This window comes from Arvicanthis niloticus, chromosome 13 (genome assembly GCF_011762505.2).
Source record: "Arvicanthis niloticus isolate mArvNil1 chromosome 13, mArvNil1.pat.X, whole genome shotgun sequence".
Lineage (NCBI taxonomy): Eukaryota > Metazoa > Chordata > Mammalia > Rodentia > Muridae > Arvicanthis > Arvicanthis niloticus.
In genome coordinates, this window is record NC_047670.1 from 51189112 (window position 1) to 51213557 (window position 24446).

The 24446-nt window shown below is 52.6% G+C and overlaps 2 protein-coding genes and 1 long non-coding RNA gene across 12 annotated transcripts; 1 reads left to right on the forward strand and 2 right to left on the reverse strand.

The window, feature by feature from the left end:
* Positions 1-183: 183 nt before the first annotated feature.
* Positions 184-10945, reverse strand: Puf60 (poly(U) binding splicing factor 60). Of its 8 annotated transcripts, XM_034516857.2 has the most exons (13): positions 10851-10881; positions 9427-9546; positions 7625-7723; positions 5512-5607; positions 5317-5406; positions 4382-4432; positions 2224-2385; positions 2050-2142; positions 1721-1934; positions 1447-1637; positions 1176-1311; positions 750-985; positions 184-629 (listed from the first exon to the last, which is right to left on the reverse strand). In XM_034516857.2, exons 2-13 carry the CDS (start codon positions 9427-9429, stop codon positions 330-332), a joined length of 1671 nt encoding a protein of 556 aa, XP_034372748.1. In that variant the 5' UTR covers positions 9430-9546; positions 10851-10881; the 3' UTR covers positions 184-329. The 8 variants fall into 8 exon arrangements, with proteins under 8 accessions (XP_034372748.1, XP_034372747.1, XP_076768373.1 ...); XM_034516856.2 differs by lacking the exon at positions 9427-9546 and having other exon boundaries at positions 10851-10945; XM_076912258.1 differs by lacking the exon at positions 9427-9546 and having other exon boundaries at positions 7625-7720; positions 10851-10901.
* LOC143434192 (uncharacterized) lies at positions 10889-14476 on the forward strand. The gene is made up of 2 exons (XR_013103532.1): positions 10889-11424; positions 13903-14476. It is a non-coding gene; the product is annotated as an uncharacterized LOC143434192 (long non-coding RNA).
* Positions 14477-17735: 3259 nt separating this feature from the next.
* Nrbp2 (nuclear receptor binding protein 2) lies at positions 17736-23724 on the reverse strand. Of its 3 annotated transcripts, none has more exons than XM_076912274.1 (18): positions 23513-23724; positions 22958-23080; positions 22787-22888; positions 22602-22691; positions 22395-22435; positions 22197-22291; positions 21999-22022; positions 21846-21929; positions 21709-21764; positions 21537-21632; positions 20989-21121; positions 20774-20876; positions 20634-20684; positions 20420-20555; positions 19624-19677; positions 19476-19539; positions 19327-19390; positions 17736-19249 (listed from the first exon to the last, which is right to left on the reverse strand). In XM_076912274.1, the coding sequence occupies exons 1-18, from the start codon at positions 23633-23635 to the stop codon at positions 19231-19233; spliced, it is 1458 nt and encodes a 485-aa protein (XP_076768389.1). In that variant the 5' UTR covers positions 23636-23724; the 3' UTR covers positions 17736-19230. The 3 variants fall into 3 exon arrangements, with proteins under 3 accessions (XP_076768389.1, XP_034372789.1, XP_034372791.1); XM_034516898.2 differs by having other exon boundaries at positions 19335-19390; positions 23513-23719; XM_034516900.2 differs by having other exon boundaries at positions 19335-19390; positions 22602-22656; positions 23513-23676.
* Positions 23725-24446: the final 722 nt, after the last annotated feature.

Sequence of the window (24446 nt, forward strand, 5' to 3'; positions counted from 1 at the left end):
CTGCAAGCCAGCACTCGCCCCAAGAGGAGATAAAGCAACGCCGGTCCCAAGCCTTGGTCCCTCCTGTTCACCCCTGCACAGCATGCTTAACACCCTCCTTGTCACTCACTGGCCTTGGAACACAGATAAGACATTCCACACACAAGCAGCCTGGGTCACGGGACCAACTTCAGACACAGGGACTTCAGGGCCAGCAGAATCTGTATCTTTATGTACACTACAGGGTGGGCTGGGCAGAATGCCTGGTCCCAGGGACACACCACTTTTAACACTTTACAAAACCCAAAGGAAGTAAGGGACAAGTGCAAGTCCAGGAAATGAGGCCAAAGTCACGCAGAGAGGTCGCTGTTATCAAAACGCTCCTGGTCATATACTTCAGCCACCACCTTGCGACCACCAAACCAGCGCCCATTGAGGGCCTGGATGGCCTTGTGAGTCTCTGAGGCCATGGAAAATTCCACAAAAATCTTGACAATGATTTCTGCATCTTCCTCCTCGCCCTGTTTTTCTTGGTAGATAATGACCCGGTTCACAGCACCAAATTTGCCACACTCCTCTGTCACCTCTCCCTCCAGATCATCATCGATGTCCTTGGGGTCCACCATGTTTCGGAGAACCATCACTGTAGACTGTGGGAAAGAAGACAAGTGACTGCTGTGACCATCACCACATCCCACTACATGCACGCTGCCCTACAGCGGCACAGCCCCAGGACACCAACCCATCCGGTGCCAGCCCACCTGACCCACCTCCTGCTTCCTGAGGAGCTTCTGCATGACCATGTGACGAGCACTGCTGCCAGAGATGCTCATGTGCTCCTGCTCACTCAACATCTCGGGCCGCTCCGACTCAGGAAACAGCTCCTCCTCTTCCTTCTCCTTCTTGGGTTCCAACAAACCCAGTGTTGGTGGGCTGGCTAGGATGGGGTTCACCACGCCCACAGAGGGGATGGTGACCGGAATAGGAGGGCGAGCTGGTGTCACACCTGCAGCAAAACCAACCAAGTTTAATAGCCACACATACACTGTCCTTCTTGGGAAGGAGCAGAGAGAGACGGTGGGCTATAGGCAGCCCTGTGTTCAAGGGATTACACTGAAGCATGGGATGGGACACTGAAGACAGACCCGAGGAGAGGGGGAAAGGAATGGTGGAGAACCGGATCCACTCAGACTCACCTGTGATGACTCCAGGGGCCTGGGCAGCCATGACAGCCTGGGGTAGGGCCCCTAAGGGCTGGGCCAGTGTCAGTGCTGGGGAAACTAGTCCTGGCGTGGCTAAAGTACCCAGCACTGCTGCTCCAGCCACTGCTTCCTGCAACCAAAAGGCAACCATAGTCAGTTTCTAGTCTTGGTCCTCTACCCAAAACCATCTAAGGAGCCAGTTCCCAAAGGATTAGTGGGTCTATCCACCCACTGTCAAAACACACATCACTGTGCCAGCTCTCACCTGAGCTGTAATCTTGGCTGTGGCTGCAGCTGCGGCCACAGCAGCAGCAGGCGGGAGACCTCCAGGCGTGGCAGGTGTTAGCAGGGGCATGGGGGGTGTGACGGCCTTGCCCACCCTCAAGTACTGGCCACCCAGATCAAAGAGGTTCATGGAGGACACAGCATCCTGGGACGACTGGGCCTTCTCATATTCTGCAGGGCAGGATGAGCAGTGAGAAAAGCCAGCCCCAGTACGAGGTGGGCTCCCTCTTCTCCTTGGCCCCTCCCACACTCACCGATAAAACCATAGCCCTTGTGCTTGCCGGTTGTGGGGTCCCGGGCCAGCGTACAAGACTTGATCTTGCCAAAGGCTTCAAACACACTCTTGATGTCATCATCAGACAGGTCCTGATGTACAGAGGCCACATATATTCGGTTGAAAGCCCTAGCCTCCTCAGCCAGCTGGTCTATGATAGGCTGGGCTTGTCCGATGTTGCTAGGTCTTCCCACCTGAAGAAAGTCAAGAACAAACATCAGCCTGGGCCTGTGGTGACTGCTTGTATGTATGTAACTTCGCAAAGCACTCAGTGACTGTAGGCCCAAGACCAGACGTTCTTGTCCTTACCTTGATGTTTCTGCCCCCAAGCATCACAGAGTTCATCTGCTCCAAAGCCAGCTGTGCAGCCTCTGGGACCTCATACTCCACGAAGGCAAAGCCCTAAATACAGGAAGAGGTTATAAGGCAAGGAGCAGATAGAAGGGCAAGCTAGGGCACGGGGGGGATCTCTGATCTGCTTACCTTATGCTTCATGGTAACGGAGTCCCAGGACATATCAATGCTCTTGATGGGGCCAAAGGGAGCAAAGGCCTGGCGAATAGTGTCTTCTCCCAGCTCATAGTAGATGGAACCCACATAGACCCGGCACATGATAGCCAGTGCCCGCTGCCGCTGAGCTGCCATCTGCAGCAGGACAGAAGGAGAGAGCCACTGGCTTGTCAGGAAGGCGGGAGACTCAGCAGCCCTCTCCCCATCCTGGCCCACCCACCCAACTCTGCTGTGGGAAGGACTCCCCACGCAGCAGTAAGGTGCAGGCTGGGCCCTTACAGCCAGGGTTTAGGGGTCAACAGGACCCCACCCCAATGAAGGCCAGGCCCAACAGCAGGACATGGAAGTACCCAGCCCACCCAGGTCCCAGACAGACTTTGGCAGCAGAGCTGACAGGTGGTCAGAAGGCAAGGCTGAATGACCTATAATTCAGCCCACTTCTGTAGTCTGGAGGCCAGGTACCTGGGCTAGGCTGGGAGATCCTCCCACTAGCCCAGCCAAGTATTGGGACAGAAGAGGGAAGGAGGAGCTGTCCAAGCCAGACACACCTACTGGCATGGAGGCCAGAAGAGAGGGTGGCAGAAGACAGGGCAGCCATTGCCCAGAAGAGATCCCAGGGAAAGAATTTGGGAGCCCAGAAAGGGGCTCTCTGGAGAGAACAAGGAGCAAGTGCTCATGCAGGGAGACATAGGTGAGGACTCAGTGTGCTCTATACTTTCCCCATCCCAACACCTCCCACAAAAAAAGAGCTGCTGGGAGCACATGACTGTAGCCACAAGAGCTGGCCCAGGTAAGAGCACCACAAGGCAGCAGAGAACCCAATGAAGAAGCCTCAGGGATCCTTAGGGCTGGGAAGCTGGCAGGACTAGCAGTGAGCTGGGCCACTGTAATGAGGGACCATCCATGCCCTGGGAAAGGCTCCTTGCAACACTTCACAGATATGCCAGGCAGGGGGTTCTAGAGCCACACATAAAGGGGCCACAGGTAGGGCCCCATGGGCCAGGGCCTTCCTCCTTAACACAAACAAGGGCTCCTCTCACCCTAACAAAGGTCCCAGTGGCAAGTGACCAATTTACTTCTTCAGACATTAGCAGGCCTAGGACAGCCCAGTCTCCCTAAGAGAGAGGACTAAAAGGTCCACCAACACAAGTCATCCAGGTGGGGCCTATCTTTCCTCACATTAGGAGCTCCCTGAATTTGGGATCACAGCCTCAAGCTGGCTGCTAACCAGACTCAGGTTACTGTCTAGATGAAGGGCCAATGGGAGAGCCGCCCTTTTTCTAAGCCCCACACAGACATGAAGCCACATCTGTCCTTCAGGTCACAGTTTGACAAGAGTATCTCCCAGGACTCCACAGAGGGTCAACAGTTCCCTTTCAGACATGCTTTCCAGAGCAGACAGAGTATGTCTCAAATATGAGGACAACTCATCCAGGGGTGGCCCTCCAAGTGGACACCTCAGAGAAAGGGCCATGTCTTTCCCACAGGATCTCCCCAGGATAGGGCCTGGCCACTTCAACTTGCCTCTGGGCAAGGAAGAGCCATCTCCTTCCCAGACTCCTCTGCTTAATGCAGCCATGGCCATGTGACCTCTACCCCTTGCTGAGAGCTAGGTCTATGACCCAAGTTATCGTGTGCCCTTCCCTCTCTTGCTCACTCAGGGCCCCAGCCCCCATCCCATCCATCCATCCTCCCTCCAGAGCATGATGGGGCCACAGTTAGGACCCCTCTCTTATCAAGGAGCTTGACCCCAACCCAAGAGCCTGGGCAGCCTGGAGACTGTCGGAGCTGGAGGCCCACAGGTCCATCCCTCACATGGGGTGGCAAGGCACAGATGAGCCTGGCACTGGCAGCTACCCTCCCTGGCTGGCTGCCGCGGCTGCCCTCCGCAGTTACCTGGCCGGTTAGTTTTAAGGTGGGCCCTCAGAGCAGATGGAGGCCTCCCCAGGGGCGGTCCCGGGGTGAGTGCCCACACCACTGGCCCCACCATGCCTGGCGCTCTGCTGTGCTCGTCCAGAGCTGGCGGGCAGGGCCGGCCAGGGGAGCAAGGTCCCCAGCAGTGGGCTGCACTGCCCCCCTCTAGCCCTGACTAAGGACATGAGCCCCAGAAGAAGTGAGCATTTCTATTGACCGATTGCAAAGGTGAGAGAGGATCTCCAAAGCCCATTGTCACTGCTGCCATCTGAAAGACAGTAAAGACAGAGTTCAGTCTGTTGGAGCCGAGCAGTCTCCCGCTCTTGTCAACACCTCACGCAGACAGCAGCAAGGCGCGGAGTCCCCGCCCTGCCAGGGAGGCCCGCCTGCCTTCCCACACTGCTGGCCACTCTGGCTGGTCACTGGCACCTGCCCAGGGGGGCTTCAGAGCCCCAGGTGCCCCGCCCCACAGCCTTTGCAGCAGGACCGGCGAGGGCAGAAGGAAGGGAGGTAGGAGAGGGATGGACAGAGCACAGTGAACAGCCAGTATGAATATCTGAGGGTTGGACCTGGGGGTGGGGAAGGCTCAAGGCCCAGGAACCTGTCAGCTTTAAATAGGCTTCTTCCCATAGATATCACAGCCTCCAGCCTAGAGTAGGGCCCAGTGGAGCACACCCCTAGAATGCCCCTTCAATAGAGGGCCCCAGGGATAAAGGCCTGACCATAGGGGCAGGGAGGATCACAATCTACATGCCACCATTATGGCTGTACACAGCCTGGGTGACAAGGGTTTGGTAAGACCCAGAGGCACTAGTGGGAAGACCAAGAAGGAGAACTGGGCAGAGCTACAGAGAAGGAGTGGGAAGGGGGTGGAGAAGGGGCCTTATCAAGCAACCAGAGGAAAGGCCAGGCCACTCATGCCTCAGAGAGGACCCTGGTGGTCCAGAGAATGAATCCTGAGAGTCTGAGAGTGATAACACCTTCTGGGGGCAGTCGGCCACAGGCACAGGAGGAGGCAGAGAAGAGGAGGAGATGGTGGAGGTAGTGGGGAGGGGCAGTGGAGGCTTCCTGGCCCAGGCTGGGCAGAAGGGCCTCCAGCAGAGCCAGCCCCAAGACAGTGGCTGTGGCGTGCAGGAGGGTGGTAGGGCTCACCTGCAGATTGGTGAGCTGCTGCTGCTGGTGCGCGATGGTCTGCTTCACCAGCACACTCTTGATGCTCTGCTCCATTGCATATTTCTTGGCCTGCAAGAGATGGCAGTGAGGAGCACTGGGGGGCCCAGCCTGCAGGGGAGTGGCCTGCCTTTCCAACCCCAGTTAGGCAGCTGTGCCCAGGAGATGCACTCTCACCTTCTGGAGGGCCTCCTGCTGTTCGGGCGTCAGGGGAGGCAGCCCCAGCTTGGTGCCTGTGCTTTGCCCATTTTCCATCTTGATGGATTCTGTGCCCTGGAGTAGGAAACAGGGGAGCTGTTCAGCAGCAAACTCTAGATTTTCTCATGTGGTCCCAGAAACCTCACAGGTTGTTTATCCCTAGTCTCTTAAGCCAAAGTAAGATATAAGCTCCAATACAAACTACCTCCTGCCCAGCTAGAATGCAGGCCTTCCCTTTAGACACTGCTGTACCCACCCAGGCCTTTGTCACAGACATGACTCGTGATTGGGACATATTAAACTAGGCAGGTACCCTGTAGGGCAACACAATGGCCTCTTCATGCAACACAGGAGAGCAGTCTGCCTGCTTTGTTGACAATTTGATCCTAGAGTCTATGTCTCAAGTCTTGTAGAAGAGCCAACCTTTATTGTTCTCCAGAGCCCAGAAAACAGAACCAGGACCAAAGACTCTACTCATAGGCTACCAGGCACTCTAGCCTCTTGGTTTCCTCAAGAGGCCTTACCAGGGCCTCAGGCCACCCCAGAACAAGTAAAGGTGAGGGACCTTCCCTCCAACAATGGCCATTTCAGGCCTGAAGACATTCTTTCAAAAAACACCTCCCAGAGGGTGTTGCCCCTCAGTTCATGAGCCCCACAAGGGGCTATAGCCTACTTCCTAGCCAAATTAATGTAGAACAGGCAGAGCTGGCCAGAGGGGAGAGCTTGACATGTGAATGCTACTAGAATTGTGTTTAAGTTCCTATCAAAGCCATTTCCAAGTTGTTTGCAGGAAAGGAAGATAAACATGCAAACAGGGAAAGCACAATGTCAGAGACAGCAGATCCTGAGAGTAATAGACAGAGCCAGGCTTTGTAAATACTAATAAAAAATACCTCTTATTACTCTTCTCGGCTTTAAGACACAACCTTTGAGAGCGACAGTAGAGAAAGGAAGACCCTCAGCATAGGAGCAACAGACAAGAACTAAACACAAAGAAGACAGACCAGGTCTGACAGACGAAAACCCCATGGACCCTATCATGGATGCCAGAGTGCTGAGTTTCTGTTCAAGGTCAAAAGGTAGGAAGCTTATAAGGCCCCTGTGGGGCAGTATCAAGAAGACCCTAAAGTCCCTCAAGAGCTGTCAATGGATGGGACCAAGGGCTGCAGTCTGGCTCATACTAGATCTGTCCTCTGCCCTCTCAGCTGGCCCCAAGCCTATAAGACTGTGACACTAGAGTAGGCTGTCACCATGGAGATCAATGCCAGTGCTTCTCAGCCCCCTAGAAACTTTTCAATCTCTTCTTTGTCTTGGTGAACAAAAGGCCCTTCTCCCACCAACCAACAGCACCCTGGCCAACCAGTCAGGACAGAGCTTCAGCCCCCACAATTTCCCAAGATCCATCGATGCATACCAATATCTGTATGCACCCCCGCTCCCCCCACACACACCAGTGCCTGGAGGGCTTAGCCAGAGGCCAGCACAGTATCTTGTTGAAACCTTATGGGACTCTTGTGGAGGCGGGAATAAAGAATCTATCACCTAGCAACAATAGAGCCCAGCTTCACATCCCAGAAGATTTATTCCCATGGGCCAGTAACTAGAGAACAAAATCCATCCATACCCACCCTTAACTCCAGAGGAGATGGGGGGGGGGGTTCTCTAACACACATATGCTTTTGACTTACATGTTATTTTGCTGTTTTACTTACATGAAAACAAAGAGCTAAAATACAAATCCCTATTTCTAGCTCTAGACACAACACCGCCATTCTGAAACAAGAGGGCCAATGCTGCACAATGCTAATGGTTCAGAGCCAGCGCCACTCAGGGCTGACCGTGCTTATTTCCATCAGCCCCATCTCTTCCCCCTGCTGCCTGGCTAGCCAACTGTTGGGCCCTGCCAGGCTTAGGCTAGATGGACTCTCACAGAAAAGAAACCAAACAGAAGCAGGCTGAGGAGGGGGCAGGGCTAGGCCCCAAGATTTCCCCACCCAAATCTTTAACTTGGCCCAATCAGGTCACTCTAGGCCTAGAAATGCATTGGCAGGCAGGCAGGCAGGCGAGGGAAAATCACGTTTAAGATTAATACCTGTGGAGGTTTCCATTTGTCTCCTGCTGCCACCACTGCCGCCGCCGCTGCAGCCGCTGCTGCTGGCTCCGACCCCCCTCCTTGTTGGCCATTGACCTGCTGCAGGCAGGAAGGAAATATAAATAGTCATACAACCTATCACCCAGACCCTCTCCTCTTCAGAAGTGGAAGGTTGCCTTTCCATCTAGAATAAGGGAAGCTGGCTGAGGGCTCAAAAAGGCCCACTGAGTACTTACTCCCAGAGTCACTCCCACCTTACATTGCCCTTATCCCCTCTAGCCTGCCAGCACACACACAGCTCCCAGGGTACCAAGAGAAAGCAGAGCAACAGCTGGGCCAGGCCCAAGTTGACAGTCTCCCACCAAGAGACAAGAAAAGCACAGAAGCAAGCAGTATTCTAGCCCAAGGCCAAAGAAAGCCACCCTTTTCTGCTGACAGACAGAGCCAGACTAGATGACAGGGTGACCAGCTGGCCGTGTCCTCCCATCCTTCCCAAGGAAGCAGGAACACTGCTTCCATCACTTGGGCTGGGCCTCTCTCAGCTTATTTATTCCAGTCATTCCATGAACTCTGGGCAAACGCAGGCCTCCCTCACTCAGCAGGCAAAGTGAAAAAACTGTCCTAGGATGATAATGACAGCTGAGAACTTGGTTCTCACCATCAGAAGGGATACAGAGTCTCTCATCCAAAGGCAGCCCTCAGGAGATGGAGCTCTTATCAGGTCTGTGGTGTGCTCCCTGCCACCCAATAGACCTTAGGTAGAGGTGGGCAGTGTGGTAAGGAGTGGGGGGATGTGATGGAAGGGCCCTAAAACCCACCCCAACTTCTCAGAAGACTGCAGTAACAGAAGAATGTGCTTACCCTACCATCAGCTAAAGTACATGATCCACACTATCAAAAGACATAGAGATGGTTGTGTCCATTCTTAGAAACAAAGCCAGAGGCTGGCAATTTGGACAAAGTCTTTCAGGTCATCAGGCTACTGAAGGAGGGATTAGCAGTACGACCTAATGCACTGCGAAGACCTTGTGATGGAACTGGAAACAATGGCTAACACGGCCTACACGTGGAGCTCCTCCTGGTGCTACCAACATGAATGTGCACTACCGTCTGTCTTTGCACCGCTGTCACTCAGAAATGCTGTCCGAGAGAAAACTAGAGGAGTGGTGACTCCTGTGGCACCAGCATCCACAGAACAGAGGCTGCCTCTCAACACCCACAGTGAAAGCATGCCTCAGGCACTAGCCAGACACCAGTGAGAATGCTGACCCTGGAGCACATGCATAACTTTCTGCCTCTCCAAATGACTAGCAACCCAGGGACAGGAATAGTGCTGAAAGCAGCAGACAATGCATATGCACAATTCCAGAGAAAGCTCACCTGTGGACACTACATAGGACAAACCACAGCAGAGAGTTCTCCAATACAGACTCTAAAATTCTGCTCTAACCAGTCACTGGGAGAGCCTAGAGAAAATCTGTTATTACAGTTGGCCACTAATATGTACTTCAGCCGTGGTGAATCGAGAGAGGGAAAGATCCCTTGTGGGATTTGCTGCTGAGTGTCTCAGGTACACAAGCCAAGCTCTGCCCTTCACCAGCTCAGAATAAAGAGTTACTTCCATTACAAAACATATTAAATAACCTGAGCAAATCACCTAAAATCTAGGCCTGAAGTTCCTCTTGTGCAGGGGCATGGCCTATCTCTCAGGCAGCAGCGAAGATTTACAGAATCAATTTCCATGAAGTCCCTTAAGTCTCTGCATATGGAAAGCAAGACACAGGTTCTAGCAACATTTGTACCATGGAGAGCAGTGCCAGACCTCAAGGATAGGACTGGCTGAAGGATGCTGTCTTCCATCTGTTCAGGTCCCTTCACAGGGTGTAGTGCTACTTCCTGGGTAGCCAGGCTTGTACTGAGCACTGTGGATGCAGCAAAACAAGAGAGAGAGAGAGACAATTCTCTGGGCCTCATGATCAGATGCTGGCAAAGACTATTCCAGCTGCTTCAGTGGTGAGACGTATTGCTCAGGACCATCTCAATGACACTACCTGTAGAGCATTGAGCTAACCTTTCAGTCTGCACGAACACCAGGGGCTACCCAGAAACGAGGCATCCGCTCTCCTCTGGTGCTGTTCAAAGTATCTTACACCCTGCCCTCCCCCTTTCTGCTATAATCTGACAGCCACCTAAGGGCAGTTATTACGTCCTCAATACTCTGGCTGTCTTTATGCAAAGACAATTTACACCAGTAGCCTCAAGCAGCAGAGCATGATTTTTTAAAAAGGTGGTCCTGATGTGAGTGCTACACACTAGATCTATCACTCACAAGCTAGAGCGAGTGCCCCTCTCCCAATGTGAAGGTGCAGTTCCCAGCTAGTCTGTGTGCACTACTTGACACTCCCGTTTATGTGTGGCCTCCAGGCACCTGCTTAAGTGGTCTCAGACCTTGCCTTATCCCTCTGGATGAGGGTGGCAGCTAATAAAAGGTTGGACTGCAGTGGGGTTAGGTCCAAGAGATAAGTAGTTCCTAAAGCAAGTGGGGAGGAAGACTTGTGGAAGTTACTCCCAGAACATTCCTGACTGACCAGGTCAGAACGAAGTTCAGCCCTTGGATCGTCCAGCACAAGACAAGGGGTTAGCAAAGTCCACCAGACCAGTGAGCAAGGCAGGCACTGACTGTCGGGTTCTCCAACAGAGCCAGGGACAGAATGACTGTTTGAAAGGTGTGTGTGGGGGGGGGGGGGGGATGTTCTTCCCCTACTACGTGGTAACAGAATGGGAAACCCGCTTCTCTGTGCACCATGGCGTAGAGCAAATACCAGTGGGTCCGCCCCTTCCGCGTCCCCAACACGGGGCGTAGTGGCGCAGGTCTGGAGCAGGCGCCAGGGCTCCCAGACGCCACCGAACGCCTAGACAGCTGTCGCCCAGCATCAGCAAGGAGGACCGCCCCGCGGGGATCTAGCTGGGCAGCCCGCAGCCGGCCCACCCCGCCCAGCAGCCGGAAACTGGAGTCCTCGAGCCGGAAGCTGCAGCCAAGCCACAGCCACGGCCGCAGCCGCGCGCTCCCGCTCCGCCTCCGCCCCGCGTGCCGGGGACCGCAGGAAAGTCCGTATGAGGCCCCATCAAGCCGCTGCGCACCCAGGGGCCCCTCCGCACCTTGTCCCAGCCTACGACTCCCTCCTACTAGCTGACGGCCGCCCCCGGCCGCGAGGGACTCACTTACGAGAGCTATAGTCGCCGTCGCCATCTTGCGTCCGTCGCGGCCGCCGCGCGCGCCACAAGCACCAGCCCCCTTCGCAGTCTCGCGCGATCTGGGCGCCGGACGCGGAATTCTCGCGATATACGACGTAGTTACGTGAGCGGAAACCGGAACGCATTTCCGGGGATGGGTCGGGGGGAGGGGAGTGGTCAGTTAATGTACCGGATGAGGACGGGGCGGGCCGGAGTTTTGGAGTCGGCACCCAGAGAGCCCTCCCTTGTTCGGGCGTCAACACTCACTGAAAGCGGGAAAGAGAGGCCGATTTCTTCTCTTCGTAGACAGTGAGACAGAAGACAAAAAGACTGCATCATCTTTGCGCTGCCCATCTAAAGTCAGGAATCCTCATTTATTTTAAAATATGATCTCTTTCCTAGTGAGAGAGTAGCCTTTTTAGAACTATTGATTGACAAGGAGGTAGCCCCAAAAGACGGTTCCCCAGGCGGTCCTGTGGTTACAGTCCTGTGGGCATAAATGTGCACGCTCGTCCCCAATGTCCTGAGCTGTATGTTCATCTGTGCTGTGTGAGGAGCTGCACTCAGTAAGTACCAAGACCCTAAGGCTGCCTGCAAGACACCAACCACATTTGTAAGCTCAAAGCCCCTTCAAACTACATTCTGTTTTCCACCCCTGAATTTTTCAGAATTTAATATAGAGATCTCTAGCAAAATACGGCACAATATTTTCCTCCCCTTCCAAACCCCCTTTAAACAGGAAAGGAACATTGAAAGCAAAGCCTAGGTTGGCAGAGAAGTGGAACGCTGGGGAATCAGGGGAGAGCCTTAGTAGACTGGTTTGTGATGCTTGTGTCTGGAATTCTCCGAAAAAGATGAGATGGGGGGGGGGGGGGGGGAAAGTAGGTGCCTCCAGATTTCTATCCCTACATGATGCTAGTCGTTCTGGCTTTGCCAACAGTGGCTGGAAATTAGCTTCACTCTGGGAAAGAAGCATTGAGACCCAGCTTAGCGTCTCACTCTAAAGCACAAGTGACCAGCCAGAATCACCAAGCACGAGAGCATGAGGAAATGTGACACAGAAGAAACTAATCCAATAAAGGAAATGGGAGCCCGGCAGTGGTGGCGCACGCCTTTAATCCCAGCACTCAGGAGGTAGAGGCAGGTGGATCTCTGTGAGTTTGAGGCGAGCTTAGTCTACAGAGTGAGCTCCAGTACAGCCAGGACTACACAGGAAAATCCTGTCTCAAAATAAAATAAAACAACAAAGATGTAGGGAAGAATACAAATGACAAGAGTAATCTAAGTCAACAAGAGAAATGAGATTGTGGGATGCCAGCTAGTAAAAACTTTAGATTTATCAGACAGGCCACCCTGGGAAGTAATGAAGGATCTTGTCTAGGGGGTCATTTAGAAGGAAATTGACACAGAGAAACCAGATATGATGTCATATGCTTATAGTCCCAAACTTGGGAAGTTGATGCAGAAGAATCTCAAGTTGGAGGCCAGCTTGGGTACATAAAAGACTGTCAAAAACAAACAAGCAAACAACAGAAAAAGCAAAGCTGAAGTTAGGATAGAGATGTCACTCCAAGGACCCCAGGGCAAGGAAATAAAGTGGTGAAAGGAAAAACATGGATCAAGGGTTGGGGAGGAAGCATGAAGCTAGGCCTCAGAAAATAGCACTAGACAGACAAGGTTGGCCGGGCAGTGCTGGCGCACGCCTTTAATCCCAGCACTTGGGAGGCAGAGGCAGGCGGATTTCTGAGTTCGAGACCAGCCTGGTCTACAGAGTGAGTTCCAGGACAGCCAGGACTACACAGAGAAACCCTGTCTCAAAAAACCAGATAGACAGATAGACAGATAGATAGATAGACAGATAGACAGATAGATGAAATGGGAGAACAAGAATAGAAACAGAGAAAGCAATATCATCAAATATACCCACAGATGTTGCATCCCCAAAACAAGGAAATAAAGACCATGAACTTAAATTTCTTCCCAATTAAAAAAATAAAATAAAAATGGCCAGGTGGTGGTCCTTTAATCCCAGCACTTGGAAGGCAGAGGCAGATCTCTGAGTTTGAGGCCAGCCTGGTCTACATAGGTCAGGACAGCCAGGGCCACACAGAGAAACCCTTGTCTCGAAAAACAACCCCTCCCCAAACAAAAAATCTGAAAATAAGCAATTCAATAAGTTGAGCACTTATTTCTCAGCACTCCAGAGGCAGGGGCAAGGAGGGTCTCTGTGAGATGGAGGCCAGCCTGGTCTACCTTTCCAAGTAGTTCCAAGCAACTTCCAAAGCAGCCAAGACTACATAGAGAGATCCTGTAAACAAAATACAAAACAAAAATCCCCTAAAGTCGAAAGCTCCAAGAAGACAAATTATAATAATCACATTGGTCACTATTCTTTGAGAAAAATGGGCCCACTAGAGCCTCTGAAAATACACACACACACAGAGGAATGCACCAGGAGGGTCGGAGGATGTTGAGTGGGCTGGGTCTCACCACCACCACCAGGGGGAACCCCAGGCACCACCCTCTGATAGCGTCAGACCTTGCTTTTCAGAAAAATGTCTGGCAAGCCGATAAAAACTTTAAAGCTCTTTGAGATGTCGAATCTGTCTTCTCTAGAAGAACTAGTCAGAGGCCAGACTGCATGGTGACAGTATTTGGCTGTTTTAGATAGCTTGTGAATCAAGAGTGAAGAGTCAATGATTTTTATTTAGCAAACACCACTTCTGAGTGCCCATTCCAAGCATGAGCAAGGCGGATCTCTGTGAGTTGGAGGCCCTCCTGGTCTACCTTTCCACTTAGTTCCAAGCAACTTCTAAGACAGTCCTGACTCCATAGCAAGATCCTGTTTCAGAAAAACAAAACAGATGAGGTTGGCCTTAAACTCTGAGATTCCCCTGTCTCTGCCTCCAGAGAGTGTGTACCGCCACAACTGGCACAGACCAGCTTGGACTGGGTTCTTGGAGTCCTGTTCCTGTAAGACACCAGAACCCCAGGGATTCACAGAGTTGCTTTTGGAAATAAGTTTTGTCTCTCTGCTCTACCAGAGGCCACACCTGCCAACAGAAGTCCAGATGAACACCTAGGATACTTGTCATCACACACGACTCTGCCAGCAGCTGATGGAACACAGACCCACAGCTAAACATTAGGTGGAGAGAGAGCCCGAACTGGAGATTTATACCCGCAGATTCAACTAAGCTGGGCTCACAAGGTCTATGCTAGACCCTCTACATAAATGTTATGGTTGTTAGCTTGGTGGGTATGGGGGTGTCTCTCTTTTTCTTGCACTTAGGACCCCTTTTCACCTCCTGGGTTGCCTCATCCAGCCCTGATATGAGGGTTTGTGCCTCATGGCCTATCTAGTTATGCTATGTTGGGCTGATATCCCTGGGAGACCTGCTCGTTTCTAAAGGAAAACAGGAGAGTGGACATGAAGGGGGAGGGGAAACTGGGTGGGGTGGAAGGGGAAATTGTGATTGGGATGTACTGAAAACAAAATTAATAAAGAAAAAAAAAGAAAAATTCTTCACTATGCCCTTGAGCCCTCTCACGGGAGCTCCTACATGTGTTTACCCATAACCACCTGAGAAATAAATGTAAAACAATAGAAAATACAAATCCAACATCTCAATAATTTATCCAGGAAATAGAGAAGTCAATAAACAATTCAAGAAAAATGTCATATTTCTCTCTCTCTCTCTCTCTCTCTCTCTCTCTCTCTCTCTCTCTCTCTCTCTCTTTTACTGTGGCAGGTCACTGAAAATTTCCAAAACACTAGGCAAAGAAAAGATGAGGAGAAACAGAAGAGCTCTTACACAAAAGGTCAGAATTGAGAAGCGTGGCAATTCCTGGAACTAGAAGAATGTAACATGACACCCTTAAGTCCTGAGGAGAGAGGGTTTTCAGCTAAACAAACTTCTTGCACCTTGGTACATTTCAAACGTCTAAGATTCTAATAAGAATAAACAGGCAAAGATTCCATAATTTCCCATCCATTCTTCTCTGGAAATCTGAAGGCTGTTTCTTTTCAAGTGGGGTAAATGAAGAGGAATGCATGGGACGCAGAGGGAAGAGAGAAGCATGCAGCCAGATCCTGCTCCAGGGCAACGCACACTGAACCACGACACAGGAACAAGCAGCAGGCTCACTCGGTTGAGACCCAGTAAGAGAAGAGTGATAAGTTGTGCTTGATCCTAAATATTGAAAGGAGCCCAAAGATGAATTAATGGCAAACATGTATCAGAAAGTAAGGAGCAGAGCTATGGAGTGGCTCAGCGGTTAAGGGGGCTTGCCACCAAGCCTGATATCTGAGTTCAATCCCTTGAGCTCACATGATGGAAAAAAAAAAAAACCCAAAACCCTAACTCCTACAGGTTGCTGTCTGACCTCATGAGCTGTAGGGAGCCGTGTAGCGCCCCCGCTAGATCAGCAAGGAAGACGCGACAAACCGGATCCTTCTCAACAGCCTTTATTGGAATCGCTCTTTTAGATTTCTGGGAGAGACTGCCTCGAATGCCCAGAAAGGGCTGCTTATATACCCCCAGCCCTGGGCGTGGCAAAGCGCATGGAGGTGTCCGATTGGTCAATTTGCAATGCCTCATTAGCATACTCATTAGCATACCCCGCCCAGGAGGGGGTAATTGGTCAGGTACCCTAGTGGTACCTCATTTGCATGCCCCGTTCTGGAGGGGCTGGAGTCAAATTCCTAAGTGCATGCCCAGTGCACTGGTAGTTCTACCTGAGCCTAAGCAGCCGCCATCTTGGATTGTGCGTCAGAGCGGCTGACGTGGGAATGCTAGTCAAAGCGGCAGCGCTGTCAGCTTTGAGGCAGCAGCTCCGCTTCCCTCAGCTGGCAGCCGCTTTTAGTCAGCTGTGCTGCGAGTCAAAGCGGGCAGCCTCTTTGAGTCGGGGGTGCCACTTTACTAAGCCGACAGACCTGCGGTGCCTTTAGTCAGCCGTCAGTTCTGCGGCTCAGTTTAGCCCGCAGTCAGGTCGGCTGCTTACAGAGCCAAAGGCAGCTATCATCCTTGCAGCCATCTTGAGCCATATATCCTGACAAGAGACTTGTTTACAACAGCCTATAACAGCTGAGCACACTCTGATAACATCTTGTTTTAGATACCCAGGATCTTCCCTTGGGTGTGTGAGACTTAAAGGTGTGTGACTTAAAGGTGTGATTTAGAAGTGAGACATATAAAAGTCAAGAGGCAGACAGAAGAAAGCACTTGAGACTCGAGATTAAAACTTGGAACTGGGAAAGAGACTAGCAACTTAGAACTGGAATTAGGACTTGAGACTTGGTGCTAGGAACTAGGACTTGGAACTTGGGACTTGGAGAGAAGAGAGACTGAAGAATAAACGGGATTGAATCACACTCTGTCTGGTCTCCATTCTTTGCATCTGTCCTCACTCTCTTGCTGAACCCCAACCCGTGGACTGGAGCATCGGGGGCAGTGCAGGCTCTAACAACTTAGCCCCCAAGGCCTTTTGACAGTGCGGCTTCCAACATTGATAGAGCGGTCCCCGACATTTTGGCCCCCCAACGTGGGGCAGAGCAGTCTGTGACAATGAGCCATGGAGAGCACACGTGCGCGCGCACACACACAATGTTTAAAAGAACTGAAAAGGAAAATTATTAACTTCAGAGAAAACAAAAAATTGTGCAAGAGAAAATATAATGCAGAACACGTTGTTCTCTGCTAAAACCTACGCTGATGGAACTGTTAATACTTATCCGTGAGGCCCATCAAACTGGGATGATGCTGGGGTAGAGGGCAGGTGACTAGCCCTAAAGACTGCCATGTGGGGGCACCTACCATATAAAAATCAATAAAAAGGACTAAAAGCATGCTTGTGACTAGGCACTGTGGCACAGGCTTTTAATTCCAGCATTTTGTGAAATTGAAACAAGCCTGGTCTATGTAGTGAGTTCCAGGCTGTGATGGCTATTTCTGGTTGTCAAAATAGCTACATCTGGAATGAACTCCAATCCAGAAAAGGAGGACACACCTGTGATCCATATCTTGCAGTTGGAAGACACAGGCTTCTGACTGGATCTTGACATGGAGTTATTGAGGCACAGGTGGCCATGGAAAGCTTAGGTCTGGGCAAGGTAGAACATGACTTTAATCCCAGAGACTGATGCAAGCAGATCTCTGAGTTTAAGGCCATCCTGGGACAAAGTAAGACCAGCACATCTGTTAGAACCTACTTCTTCAGGATTCCAGCTTATACAGAGACCAGCTAAAACTAGCCTCATGGGTCTGAGCAATTACTAGATTTTTGGACTTCCCATCCACAGCTGCCCATTGTTAAGTTACTTGGACTACAGACTATAAGACAATAAATTCCCTTACTATATACATTCCAAAAGTTCTGTGACTCTAGAGAACTCTGACTAATACACAGGCTAAGGCTAAGAGATTTGAATTTGTGTAAAATCAGGGTAGAAGATTGCATTTGTTATTCACTATTGACCCTTCCCAGTGGGTCAACTTTTAAAACAGTATGTTTGCACTAAGGCACAATGGCTTACACCTATAATCACAGCACCAGCCTGCTCTCAATACTGAATTCCAGGCAAGCAGAGCTGAATAGCAAGACTGTATCTCTAAAGATAAACTGAACAGCCGGATGGTGGCACAGGCCTTTAATCCCAGCACTTGGGAGGCAGAGGCAGACAGATGTCTGAGTTCAAAGTCAGCCTTGTCTACAAAGTGAGTTCCAGGACAGCCAGAGCTACACAGAGAAACCCTATCATGAAAAATCAAAACAAACAAACAAAAGAAGCTAAAGGACAGCACTGATGCTCTCAAGTTCAGTTTAATTACCTCTATAATCTGTTGTAGATTTTAAAAATAAACTACATAAGACCATGCATAATCAGAGTTCATTTATTAGGTGTCCCATGACAGATTTGCTTTATTTTAGGTTTTGGTTTCAGTTAGGATGGCATGGTAGGTGACACAGCAACAACACCCACAGCCCATGGTCATTCTCTAAGCACCAAGACCCAGGTTGATTAGTCTTGACAGCAAAAGGTACTGTGCAGGTGTGGTTAATCTACAGACCCTGAGAAGGAGCGCATCCTAGGTTATCCAGGTGAGTCTGACCTACTCACAAAAGGCCCCAACACTTCCTAGCAGTGGAAAACCAGACAGCTAGTCCATGGCAAAGATTCAACTTGACGCTGCTGGTCTTGAAGTGGGGAGGAAGAAGAGCTAAGAAAAGTTGGTGGCCTCTGGAAGCTGAGAAGGGCTTAGATGGCAGCTGTTAAGAAAACAGGAATTTCTGCCTTACCATTGCAGGGAAGTGAATTCTGCCAACAGCTTGAAGGAGCAGGAGGTGAGCCCCAACTTCCAGAAAGGAACTTAGCCTGGGTATTAATTTACTGAGAGTCCATATCAAACTTTTGATGTACAGAACTGTATGTGTGTTGTCTCAAACCACTGGATTTTATAATATGTGTTAACAGCAGCAATGTGGAACTATTAATAATACAATAGTGAGCTTTCCTGGTTTCACACACGATGTGTTTAAAAAAGAACGTGAATGCATTAAATTTATATATACATTTAAAAACGTTTAAGACTTTAAATTTGAAGTTCAAAGAGAGGCAGTTCAAGAACCAAGAAACCAGGGTGGTTCTGAGGGGAAGAATTACCAGGACTTTGAACCAAGTAAGACTGACAGACAAGTTGGGTTGGGGAAAAAGAGGGAGCCAGGAACCCACATCCTCACACTCAAACACACAATTTCCCCAGGGAGGAGATGCAGAGGATGCCTGACCTCTGAGCCCCTAGACCAGAGGGATGATGAAGAGAAATCTCCTGCCCACAAGAGCTTTGGGGAGGACACAGGTTCTGGTCTCAGGTGTGTGGAAGATCAGAGAGAGGGCTCAAGGCAGTTCTGGTCTGAGTGGGACCATGGAATTTCCTGGCCATGGGTCCAGCTCCAAGCTCTCTAGTCTATGGTTCTCCAATCAGGTCAGCTCTGCTCTGCCTGATGTTTGCCATCTGAAGGGGCTCTATTACTTTTGAGTCCAGGCTTCTTCCCCAGGTTTCTATACCACTTGAAGGCATGGGTGTTGTCCAGACCAGATGGAGTGGTTCCCCTAACTGACCTGTATCCACTCCCATCCAGGCTCAGGGCTCCATCACCACCCCAGGGTCCCACACTGCTGCAGAAAGCTGGGGGATGGAGGAGTCTTCACTAGCAGGGCCTGTGTTCAGTTCCAGGGAACACAGGCAGAAGGCAGCTCTGAGCAGTGTGGGGCTCTTTGCCAAGTGGACAACCCTGAGCCCTGGTATCTCTGCTGGGCTGTCATGCTTGTGTCCCACGGTACTTGAGAAAAGTGGTCTCCAGAAAGGCTGCTAGCTTTGTCCGGTCATCCTGCAGTGGATGGGTGGGAAGCATGGTAGTACTGGGCAGCTCCGCCGACCCTGCACCTTTCCAAACCCGAAGCGTACCCGCCCACCTCGTGCAGGAAGCCATAGTGCACTAGCTCGGCGGCGAGGTCCTGGGCACTGTCGGCTGAAGCGAGAACACAGAACACATGAGTTGTAGCACTAGCCAGTGCCTGAGCCCCCGCCCACCACCTGACCCCCTACCAGCCTACTTGGGAGCAGATCATAGGTCAGCTGCCGGTGTAGACGGTCCTCAAGCACCAAAAGTAGAGTAAGCTGTGAAGGGAAGGGCGTGGTCAGGGCTGCGCCAGAGTTGATTCGTCCCCATCTTTCCTAGTCCCACCCAGGGCCCTTGCTCACGTGCCACCGAGCCTTGTCCTCGCTTCTTTCCAGGTTGCACTGCATCTGGACTACCTGAGGGCAGGGAAGTTGTATTAGCCACAGACTACTACTTAACAAAGGAGCCCAGAAGGATCGGCTGCGACCCAAAGATGGTAAACATCTCCAAGGGAATTCCGGAAAGCACATCTTACTGAACCAGCCCGGAGGTATTAGGGAAGGCTTCCAAGAGTAGGCCTTCTGTTTGGGTACTGAAGGATGAATAGAAAGCCAGAGAGAGAGACAGAGAGACCAAGACAGAGACATAGACAGGCAGAGACAGACAGAGAAAGAGAACTGTGGAAAGCAAAGAAATGTTGTGTCCTAGGGTGTGACTGTACAGAAAAGCAAAGTGCCACCAGGAGCAGGACAGGAGACTGGGCCTTAGGCTTGTTTCCACCAGCTCTCTGGGCAGCTGGGATCCAGGACTCGTAGACTACTGGCATTTGAATTTAGGGTGTACTGAGGAAGGAAGGAAGCTAGGAGGAGGGAGACTGGAGTGATGGTTCTGAATCCAGATGGAGCATGGAGGTGGCCAAAGCCTCTGGAACAGAGCATGCAACAGGATGAGGGAAGGACTGTAAAAGCAAGAAGCCTCTGAGGAAAATGGTGGTCTTGGTTTGGTTACAGCTTCCATAAAGGTGTCAGCTTGGATTTGGTCTCTGGCAGCCTGGAGGAGAGCTTGGATGGGGAGAGACAGGTCCTCAGAGAAAGGCATCCATTCCCTGGTTGTGGTCAACTCTGAGAGACAGCATAGTACAGCAGGGTTGGGATTCACCTTCCTGGTCTCCGAGTCAAAGGGTTCTGGCGTTGGAGTTTTGGCCTTTTGGGCCTCCTCTGGGGGAGGGGCCAACACACGGGGAAGTCCCAAGGGCCGAGCAGCTGCAAAATTCATCAGTGGATAGATCCCGTTCCTGGAGATAGATGAGGAGGTAGGTAGGTGGGGGCTCAGGCCTCATAGTGCTTTTCTTCAGTGTCATGCCAGTTCTCACCTGACATCTTCTAGGAATTTGTCCAGCTCCAAGAAGGAGACCTCTGAGTACCTAGAATGGCATGGAAGATACATGAGAGGCATCAGGCCAAAGGCTAGCCAAGCAGCTAGGAGGGGAGGCCTCATTTGGCCATCACTCACCGCCACTGCATTGGGGGTCCATGGGGCTGGGGCATCTCAGCCAAAACTGCGTGGAGGTCCATGGCCTTGGTCTTTTCCTCTACCACATTTTCAGGCATGAGGTCTGCGAACCACAAAAATACTCATGGGGATGGCCCCAACCTAAGGGTCCTGCAAAGACCCTTCCATGATCTGACCCCAGGATCCTGGTCCATCCCGGCCCTTCTGGCCCTCACACTGGTGCTGGATGAAGCAGTGGGCTGCCAGTAGCTTCAGTGAGTGCACCTCGAAGAGCACTCGGTGGAAGAGGAGGTTGTGGGCTGAAGGCCGACGGGCAGGGTCCCGGGCCAGGCAGGACAGGATGAATTCCTAGGTGGTGAAGAAGAAAGGCACTTGGTGGGTAGAAAAATCCTAGTTCTAGAGGAGGTCCTTGAAGACCCTAGACCCCATGGGTCCAATTACCACAACCTCCCACCTCAGAGATGCTGGAGGAGCCTTCCTGTATGAATCCCATTAGTTCAGGATCTGATTCTGTAAACTTGAGGATAGGCAGGCCTTGGGCTCCAGACACCTATGCCCTACTTCCATTCACCCTTGTGGAATTCATGAGCTTCTAGAAGAGTCTTCCTTTCAGGTGGACCTTAGTCCACCTGCTACATTTTCAGATGCTAACACTTTCAGATGTACTGACCAGGCTACCCGTCTAGCCTGCCTATAGCAAGCACTTCAAAGGCAAGCTGAAGCACCTGCAGCCAGCCCTAGAGGGGCAAGGTAAGCTGCTCACCCTCATGTTGGGGTCACTCAGGGAGTGCCTGGCTCGAGCAATGGCCTCTTCTGTGACTCGGGTATCCCCATTGGCTTGGATCTCCAGTACAGCCATCTGGGTGCAGGGACAAGTTGGAATGGCAGGATGAAGGAGAGCCCGGAGCAGAGGCTATAAGGAGAGTGGACAGTACCTCCAGTGCACACATCCCAAAGGAGAAGATGTCCACAGCGGTCCCATCATTGACTTCTGGAACGGGAAAAGCAAGGCAGGGTTGATCAGTCTGATGTGCCAGCAGGTCAGATGCCTGAGAGGGGCTTAAGGACTCACCGCCATACTCTGGTGGGAAAAAGTGCAGGTTTCGGAGTTCCTCCCGTTCAGCTCGAATAGGGCTCCGGAGATCATCAGGAAGTGCTAAGGAAAAGCGTGGGGCTAAACAGACCAGTTTCTCCACGGCTCCCACCTCCCAGAGACTCCACACACCATTGGAGAAGATGCGGTACCACACTGCAACGGCCAACGCAGAGAGAAAGAGAGGGCGTCAGTGGGGCCCGGAGACTGGGCAGTCTCTGTCCTGGGCTCCCCGCAGGTTCCCTACCCCTGCCCCCGGCCCCCTGCCCCCTGCCCCCTGCCCCCTGCCCCCTGCCCCCTGCTCCCTGCCCCACCCCGCCTCGCCAGCACCAGAGCCAATCTTGATGAGGCCATTGTGCTGAATGAAGATGGTGTCGCTGGTCAGGTTCCCGTGGATGATGGGGGGACTGCAGGCGTGCAAAAAACTGCAAGCATAGAGGAAGGGAGGCAGGAAGAACCGGGTCAGAGAGCGAGCACGGGAAAGGTGCAGAGCAGGGGGCAAGCGTGTGGGCAAAGCCAGGCTCTCACCTGAGTGCAGACAGGATCTGCGTACACCAGCGCTTCCAGGCCTGGCAGCGGACGCACGACTCCGTCGGGTGGGCACCAAGAGGCTGCTGAGCCTGCGGAGCCCGCCCGCTACCCCACTCCTGATCCCAGGCCACTCGGAGTCCCCCGCCCCACCACTGTCCCTAAGTTCTGCTGGACTCCCTCCAGCCCCCAGCCCACTCCCCATACCCGGGCGTTCATGGCCTTGTGGTTCTTCTTGGTCTTTTTGAGGAACTGCTTGAGGCTGCCAGACGACACGTATTCTGTGATGAAGATGACCTGCGGGCAGGCGGGCTCCGCCGTTGCGGGTGGGTCCCCATGCTGCCCCACCCAGCCTGTGGCTTTACTCCGCCCTTCACCCGCCCCTAGCTCACCCTCGCGCGGGCCTCAGAGGCATCCAGCCAATACTTGTGCAGCTTGACGATGTTGGGGTGGTCCACCAGCGCCAGCTGCTCAAACATGGTCTGGATCTTCTCCTGGGGAAGGAGGATGGTCGTGGGGGGCAATCAACGGTATGGGGCAAAGGGGGTACAGACAGGCCTCACCTCATGGGCCGCAAAGGCCTTCCTATCCCCGAAGTGGAGTTCGTTCCACACCACTTCTACCCCCTCCTCCGTGTCCATGGCCAGAAAGGTGCTCTGGATCCCTGGCATGTTCCCTTGGTTCACCTAGGTGGAAAGAATGTGTGTCCTGATACGAATAGACCCAGGGTGTGGACGTGGTCTCTGCCATAACCTTCCCCCAGCTGTTAGCCCTGCCCAGCTCAGTGGGAGAGCTGGGGGTGGTAAGACTGGGGATCTAGAACCCAGGAAGAGAGGGGTGGTGCCCAGGGGCTGGGCCAGAAGGTAAAGCAGGTTTTAGAGGTTGGGGACGATCCCCAGAAGGGTAGTGGGGGATCCAAGAGCACGTGGAGGTGGTCCCAGGATGACACTGGTGTTCAAGGAATGGGGGGTTCTCACCAGGGCTTAGGGCCAAAGGGATCCAAGGGCCTCCAGAGGCCACAGCGTCCGGGGAGACCCTCACACTGGCTCGGCCCCACGGATCCCATGGCCTCCATCCTTAGGCTACGGGACGGCGGCGTCACCCGCACCCGTGCCCACCTGCTCCCGCCGCTTCTGCCAGCGGCCACACGGGCTCTCCTCCAGGATGTCGCTCTCGTCCTCGCTCTCGTCCTCCCTCTCGCGCTCCCGTCCTCTCCTCGGCGCCGGCTCCGGGGCCGCCATGGCTCGGCGAGCCCAGGCCGCCGCCCTCCGCGCAAGCCCTCGCCCCGCTCCCGCCCGCCCTGGCCCAGCGCCCGGCAGCCCAACCTGGAGCCCAGCGGAGCGGCCGCCGCGAGCCCTCTTCGGCTCCGGGAATTGGGAGGCGCGGGCTCGCAGCGGACCCGAGGGAGGAGCCGCCCCGCCCCTCCGGAGCCGCCTCTGCGGCCGGTGCTGGAGTGTAGATCGATCCAGGGCGGCAGAGCCCCGCCCCGGGCACGCCCCGCCCGCCCAAACCACTCCTGCTTCCCCAAAAGCTCCGCCTCAAACAGACGCGCCCCTCAAAGGCGCCACCCATTCCTGCGGAGGCCTCCCCAAGGTTTCCCAGGCGGCTGTGGTTCTCCTGGCAGACTTTGTCTGGCCTCTTCGGGAATCACTTCTGCCCAACTCTTGGAGCCAGTTCTTCCAGCACTGCATCCAGATCCTGCTCCGATGACAAATGTCTTGAATTCTGCCCGATAAAGAGAGTCTGGATGGGGCAGCAAGAGTCAAGGGCATCTGGGAGCAGCAGGCATTTCAGTGGTAGAAAGCCATACAGTCTCAGAAATGGGGCCGGTTTTCTCCTTAGGTAGCACGGAAAGCCTCACTAAAGATGGCACAGCAGCACAGACTGACAGGATGCACTTTAAATCCTGACCACCTGTCTCTTTCTGGCCCAGAATTCTGTGCTTCTCTTTCGGTGTACAAATCCACCTTTCATAATGGCAAGTTCCTCTTCTCTCCCCAAATGTGAACCTCTCCTTTCCACTATGGGCTCCCTTGAAGCAATGACTCCACG

Bases quoted from the DNA above. Each gene is read 5' to 3' on its own strand.
- Puf60 (XM_034516856.2), bottom strand. From the start codon at position 10,874: ATGGCGACGGCGACTATAGCTCTC. The intron at 1,935-2,049 runs GTAAGGACAAGA...GACTTTCTTCAG, and splicing joins TTGGGGGCAGAAACATCAAG to GTGGGAAGACCTAGCAACAT. The intron at 1,638-1,720 runs GTGAGTGTGGGA...CCTGCCCTGCAG, and splicing joins CAAGGGCTATGGTTTTATCG to AATATGAGAAGGCCCAGTCG.
- Nrbp2 (XM_034516898.2), bottom strand. From the start codon at position 23,635: ATGGCGGCCCCGGAGCCGGCGCCGAGGAGAGGACGGGAGCGCGAGAGG. The intron at 22,889-22,957 runs GTGAGGCCTGTC...CTCCTTCCCCAG, and splicing joins AGGCCTTTGCGGCCCATGAG to GAGAAGATCCAGACCATGTT. The intron at 22,436-22,601 runs GTATGGGGAGTG...GTCCGCTGCCAG, and splicing joins ACAAGGCCATGAACGCCCGG to GCCTGGAAGCGCTGGTGTAC.